Source organism: Girardinichthys multiradiatus, chromosome 2 (assembly GCF_021462225.1).
Source record: "Girardinichthys multiradiatus isolate DD_20200921_A chromosome 2, DD_fGirMul_XY1, whole genome shotgun sequence".
NCBI classification, from domain to species: Eukaryota; Metazoa; Chordata; class Actinopteri; order Cyprinodontiformes; family Goodeidae; genus Girardinichthys; species Girardinichthys multiradiatus.
Window position 1 is genome coordinate 29,485,992 of NC_061795.1, and position 7,175 is coordinate 29,493,166.

The window sequence follows — 7,175 nt, forward strand, 5'->3', positions numbered from 1 at the left end:
ATGCAGATAAGGCTGATTGCAAAAAGAAGTGCAACTATTTGTAAGACCAAGTTTCTTTTATGCACACCAAACAGTGCTGCTCAAAGGAATATGGCAGGAAAACAAAGATAAGAAAGAGGCATTTTGGAAAACAAATGATGGAAAGATGAAGCAAAAAAACATCAGCATTTAGCTGTTCCCAAGAGTAATCATTCCATAGTCATGTAGTGCTCTGAAAAAGATTTCTTCTGCTTTTGCTATTTTGTCACACCTAGATATTTTAGGTCATCAAGCAAATTTTATTATCAAGGAAAATCTGAATAAATGTAAAATGCAGCTTTCAAATGATGTAATTTATTAAGAGAAGAAGGCAAACCAACTTGGCCTTATATGAAAACACAGTTGCCTTCTTGCTCAGTCTTGAATTTAGTGTGATTTAACACACGTTTCAGTTCAAATTCAGTACCCACACCGAGGTTTGGTAACTGCAAGGCCTGTAAAATCAAGACATTACTTAAACAGAATCTGCCGAGCAACATGAAGTGGGTTAAACTATATCAAAAAGCAAAATTTATTAACATATATCAGTCTGGAAAGGGTTACAACACCATTTCTAAGACTTTGGGTATCCAGCAAACCACAGATGGAGACACGTTCTCTTCAAACGGAGCAAGCATGGAATAGTGGTGAACCTTCCCAGGAGAGGCCAGCCTCCAAAATAATTTCAAGAAAGACTTTACAACCCTCGAATCACAAAAGAACCCAGAACAATATACAACCCAGTACAGACATTGCTTACCTCAGTTCATTATTCAACTATAAAAAACAAGACAGGACCAAAATATTCTGTGAAGAAACAAGACACAAGTGAAACTTGTGGGTCGTTACTTCTGATATAAAACTAACGCAGCATTTCAGAAAAAGAACATCATGTCAACAGTCAACCATAGTCTTAAGGTCTTTGCGTTTTCAGGACCTGGATGACTGGCTTTACATGTTGCCGCCATGTTTGACACAATCAGCTATTGGACTTATTGGTGGGATTTATGTTTTCCATTGGCCAATGTTGGTTTTGGATAGCTTTTTTCCTTTAAAATGCAAAATCATTACTTTTGTATTTAGTCTGGTTATATTTAATATCAAAATTATTTTAATGATTCGTAAAAACTGTGACAAAAAACTAGAATGGGGCCAAATCATTTTCATGTCACTGTATTCTGTACAATGTGAGATTACAAGATTTTCTCCATTTATTGATCTGGGCAAACCTTGCCTTAATTCATTTATTTGCCTATAAACATCACTACACAGTACTCTCATTTTTTTTATTTAAATTTAATAAATCTACAAAGACCAAAAGCATAATGATCTGACAACACTGCAATGGAACATCAAGAAAAACAAGGATTGAAAAACATAATCGAAGTGCAAATTATCCATCCATCTATCATTCATTTCATCTAAGATAAACTAAATTCCTGGTTTCCTCTTAGAGCGACACAACTTCGTCTTCGTCCTCATCCTCTGTGCTCTCTGAGCGAGCGTTCAGGAGTTTGTGGGATTTTGTGTGTAAAACAGTGTGTGTCCTCAGCACCTTGTTCACTCGAAGTAGGCTTGTGAGACACTGCAGCACTGCCAGGACCAGATGGTACTTACAAGAGACAGATTCAAGGCCTAAGTCCAAAAGTGTTAATGCCATGCTACCCTTTTTACAAGAGTGTAAGCTTAGTTTACCATCTTCAAGAAGACCTTCAGTCTGTATAACGTTTGAGCTCAGGGTGTGGGAATGTTTTGGAATTAAAGCCATGACCCTGGTTTGTGCCTGCAAGAAAGATTTTGGATTGTGAGAGTAAATATGCCGAGGCAAGCTCAACAGGGCATTTGCTAAGAGCTCGGAAACTGGAACAACTGCACTTGTGTTAACAGAAACTGAGCAACTGTGTCCATATTGATGAAGGCCATGGTGCAGCAGAAACTCAAATGTCCCACCTGCAGGTAATACACAACCTGGTTCTATCACACACGTCTCATGGAGATTCATACTGCAGGATGCGTATGCTGTTTCATCACCCATATTGTCTTTATGCACAGACGTGAATTTATTTGATGGAAAGGTTCTCATTAGAGCTGTTATGTTACTCTTGTGCATGGGCTCCCATGCTGTCAGTAGCATTCGAATCGCATCTTGAAATGCACATGCATACTGATCAGTTTGCCCTTCCCCTGGGGCACATATCACCAGACTACAGGGTTTAACGTTGAGCCTTTCTTCAGAATCATGGAAGTCCACATGAACATACCTGTTAAAAACAAAAAAACACACTTATTAATCAGAATGTTGTACGCTAGACTACAGCGCCTTGAGCCTTTTCATATTTTACGTTGTTATATCCACAAAATGTCAATGTATGGGGTTTTAAAAGATGGACCAATGCAGTAAACATGTCGAAGAAACAGGACAGATCAGACCAAGAAACGAACTTTCTGCGAAACATTTAAGGCACTATATCTAAAGGAAATCTTACACATCAACCAAAAACACCATGTAACATGTTCGGCAGCATCATGCTGTGGGAATATTTTTCTACAGTAGGGACACGGAAACTGGTCAGAGTTGATTGGAACAGAGCGAAATACAGGGCAATACTGGAAGAAAACCTGTTAGAGACTACAAAAGACTTGAGACTGGGGTGAAGGGTCAACGTCCAACAGTACGGAGACCCTAGAAATACAACCAGAACTACAATGGACCTGTGTAAAACAAAGCTTATTTATGAGTCATAACAGTCCAGTCAAAGTCCAGCCTGAAATCCAATTGAGAATTTGTGTCAAGACTTTAAGATTGCTGTTCACAAACACTCTTCATTCAGTCTGACTGGGCTTAGGCTATTTTGCAAAGAATGGCCAAAAATTTAGATGCACAAAGCTGGTAAAGACATACCTGAAAAAACGTGCAGCTTTAACCGCAGCCAAAAATCTAGTATGTAGATGGTATAAATTCAGACGGTATGAATACAAATGCACACAAGACTTCTGACTATTTTTAATGGTTGGTGTAATGGCTGAAGAAAATTCAATAGGTCTGTGTGCAGTGTGGCACTTTATAGGTAAAATATGTGCACCTACCTGTGGGCTCCAAGCAGTATCGGTTTACAGAAAGTCAGTGTTGCAATGTCCTCTGGACAAATCCTCCAGCAGTCTGATATCGGTGTTACCCCACTTAGCTGGGCAAAGAGAGAAATTTCTTCTTCACTGACACACTCCACAAGGCACATTCCTGTTTGTGTTGCTAAAGCCAAGGCAGCAGAGGACTGTTTCAGTGCACACAAAAGGACAGAGACACCAAAACTCTGCAGAGTTGCAATTATGTTCTCCAGTGATCTTCCTGTCCAGGAACTAAAATGCACAATACTGCTGTCCTCTGTCGCTCTATTTCCACAGCCTAACTCAAGCACATCCCCTGCAGTGAGTAATTTAGGCTGTAGGTATCCACTGAAAACTACAGCTTTGACTGACTGCTCGTTCACTTGCGGGCACGGTGTAGCAAAATCTCTGTGAATCACCTGCCCCTCAATCAAACGCGAGGAGCCGACAGGGAATCCTGATACTTGGGTACGCAGCGCTGGGAAGTTATTGTTTAAAAACCGAATGGAGAATGAAGGTTGGTCATTTTTTATCTTCCAGTGACTGAGCAGTTCACACATGAGGTCCCTGAAAAAGTCACAATACACATTACCAAGCCGTGTGTTAAAAAAGGTTAACAGAAAGGTTTGGAAACTCTGTTCTGTTTTCCCTGTGGAATCCTCTAATGAAACACAGAATCCATGTGGCAGCACATTCAGTGCAATGAGTGCATCCAACTCTGTCAGTGCAAAATCTAGCAGCCTGTCAGCCAAGTGCCTGGCACAGGCAGCTTCTGTTGTTTCTGTGGAATTATAAGGCTGAGACATATGAGGCTCCTTAGTGGCTGACGCATGAATCATTCGCAGTAATGATGCAAGCAGTAGGACAAAGGTTTTAGATCCATCACCCGTTATTGTGCTGTGCTTCCAAACGCACTCCACCACCATCCTAAAAAGACAAAACCAAATGACATCGCAGAAGAACTGACATGAAAAAAAAGGTGCAAAATATTAAAATGTATTGTATTTGTCCAAACCTGGCCAGTGGATGTTCCAGATGTAGCGCAGAGAGGATGCGTTTTCCACTGCGGCTCAACATCACCTGTCCCGTGTCTCGGGTGAACAGCACCTGTCCTCCTTCAGGGCCAAAACTGCGAAGGACGATGGACTCCAGGGCAGACACTAACTGGACGACGTGTTTGAGGTGTAGGTGCTCCAACTCCAGCATCTTTAAACCTTGGAATGTGTTGTATTTACTGAAAACTTTAAAAAGGGAAATATTTCATAGTTTTAGACCTTGGATTTGCATCCAGTCAAACATTAGTCAACGTAGGCAACTAGGCAACTCAGGACAAGGGCTTTCCAGGAAATCAAAGGAAAAACATTCAGATTTGCCTAAAAAGATAGCCTTAAAATGTTGTCTTTTTTAGATATAACACAATATGTAGTGAACAGATCAAGTAGAAATCTGCACTGGGTACAGCAAAATCACAACAAATCCAACATATAGTGAGTAGGGCTGAGAACAGTTTGTGGGACATGATTTAATCAAAGGATCTGGGACTTCCTCCAAGACAGTTGATCTGCCAGCTCTGGAAGGAAACTTGAGGCCACTACTCTGGAAGGAGTTGAATTTCGCCTTAGTGAGACAGTAGTACGACAAATCAGGATGAATGGGAAGATATTAAAGGCAGCAGAGACTAATGACGTAAGAAAAACACGATGTCATTAAAGAAAACTTTAAATCAGCATAAGGGTTTTCTTCATGAGGTAACTTTTCACTAGCATCTTAGATTGACACAGACTAAAGCGAAAAGCAAGAAACACACCAGACTATATTATATTATAATATGATAATATTATATTATAATACTTACATACATACACAGAACCCTCCACAGATTTTCTGGCACCCCTGCTCAAGATGTGTAAAAAGCTTTAAAATCAATGACTTTTTCATTGCAGAGGCATAATCTCACACTAGCACTGTTTGACAGTACCTTTAATATGAGTACATTTATTCAACGAGGGAAAATTTCACAACATAAATGAATAATTGCTCTTTTACTAAATCAACAGAGCCACAATTACTGCCACCACAACTTGTATAAAATTAATGTACCTGAAGCCTTTTCCTATTATATGTCATGCTTTTTTAAGTTAGTCAGTATTTCAATTAACTTTAAATTAGCAATATACGACTTCCAGTTTCCCTAATGTTTAAATATGATTTGACATTGACGGCCATTTATCATATCGACTCCCCAAAATGAGACAGTACAGTTCATTCATATGAGGCAGATGTGTGTTGATCTTTACAACTTAAGAAATAGCAACAAAAATAGCATCTTGCCAAACAAGACTGGACAAGGACCCAATTTTATCTTGCCACCAGTCACAGTAACAACGATGGTGTGGTAAAAAAAAAAAAAAAAAAATCTCCAAAACTCACTGTTTGAGAACTGCAGATGCCTTTTCTGTGAAAGAATATTCTGCTATAAAAGATGAACTTCCATCCATACGTACCCACTCAGGGTCACAGGGGCCCTGACAGGTTGCCATTAAAGGGCACCACAGGACAAGCAACCAAAGAGACCAGGTAATTTAACATGCATGTCTTTGGGCTGTGGGCAGAACCGGAAAGAGTCCACACTTGGATGGGCAGAATATGCGACAACAAAGGGTCCCGTAAGGGTTCAAACCCAGCACTTGCTTGCTGCAAGGTAACAGTGTTAATGATTGTTTCACCGTGCTGCTCAAAGGTGAAGTTATTTCTTAGGAGTTTTACTCATCTTTATCAAGAGTGCCAATAAAAGGGCAAGGTACTGCCGTTCTGAATGGTAAAACATACCATATTATGAGTTACTAGGAAATACTTGTGTTATACAGAATATTGGTCAGAATAATTTAGAGCTAACCAATGTGATTTAGAGCTAGGCCAACGTGAAGTTTTAAGATATTGAGGGATTATAGTTACTTTGATTTTTACTGAAGAAAAACGTAGCTTTACGATTACAAATACAATTTTAACGAGTTTTTTTTTTTTTTTTTTTTTTACACAATTTGTCGATAAATAAAAAAGAACAAGGGTATAATCTGCTCGCGTTTGTTTTAATATTGAGATCTAAGTTCGACAAAGAACACGATGTTTGTCTGTCTTTAACAAAGGCACAGCCATGAACGAAAAACGACTATTGGCTTGGCGAATGGTTAAGTAGCCTGCCCTGCTGCCTCGAAAAGCGCGTAATCTAATGCAGTTTAGCTTGAATGATGAAAACCCGACAACAACAAAGAACCAACGGCTACATGGTGGCATTTAGAAGCTAGCTCTTCATATGTAGCAGCAGAAAAGTGATATAAACGACCTTATATTATACAAACTACAGCAAATAACATGGACAAAACCTCAATATCAGGGAAAAACAAAGCAAAATGAATGACAAACTCACACTATAGTACAACAGGAAGGCTTCCTGTGTTGCCTAGAAACAAGACTTCCTCTTCGATTGATGAATCTTATCTCAGAGTAAATGGTTGCCATCTAGCGTCTTGATGAGGTACAGCGTGACTCGTGAAGTCGATATGTTCTGTATTTGCAAATTTTCTGTACGTTTTAGAATATCATTTAATGATAATAGCATTACTAATGTGTAAATCCAGGTGTCCTGCAAACCTGTAACAAATTTATAGTAGTCATACACCTCCCTTGTTTATATAGAGGAACACAGCAACTTTTTAGGGAGAGGTTTTTATAGTGTAGCAATTAGTTGTTTGAAATTACTAATATTTAATTTATTAGTTATCTGCATTCAATGGTGGTTTTAACGTAGCGGCTTCATTTTTATCAGGATTTGCAGTGCCTTGCAACATAGCCATACCCATTGAACCTTTTTTTTTTTAAACAAATTTTATTTTATTTTATTTTATTCAGACTTGTGTGATTGAGTATTGTAAAGTATGGCGTACATTTTTGGTGGAAGGACAATTGTACATGGTTTTCTAAATATTTTACAACTAAAATATGAAAAACATGATGTGCACTGGTGTTTAACCCACTTTATTCTGATACCCCCA

At 38.9% G+C, this 7,175-nt stretch overlaps 1 protein-coding gene across 3 annotated transcripts; it reads right to left on the reverse strand.

Annotated features, from left to right (window-relative positions):
• Positions 1-313: 313 nt before the first annotated feature.
• On the reverse strand, positions 314-6,610 carry bbs10 (Bardet-Biedl syndrome 10). Of its 3 annotated transcripts, none has more exons than XM_047389953.1 (5): positions 6,551-6,588; positions 4,979-5,016; positions 4,139-4,364; positions 3,106-4,050; positions 314-2,279 (listed from the first exon to the last, which is right to left on the reverse strand). In XM_047389953.1, exons 3-5 carry the CDS (start codon positions 4,327-4,329, stop codon positions 1,469-1,471), a joined length of 1,947 nt encoding a protein of 648 aa, XP_047245909.1. In that variant the 5' UTR covers positions 4,330-4,364; positions 4,979-5,016; positions 6,551-6,588; the 3' UTR covers positions 314-1,468. The 3 variants fall into 3 exon arrangements, with proteins under 3 accessions (XP_047245909.1, XP_047245900.1, XP_047245917.1); XM_047389944.1 differs by lacking the exon at positions 6,551-6,588 and adding an exon at positions 5,554-6,544; XM_047389961.1 differs by lacking the exon at positions 4,979-5,016 and having other exon boundaries at positions 6,551-6,610.
• Positions 6,611-7,175: the final 565 nt, after the last annotated feature.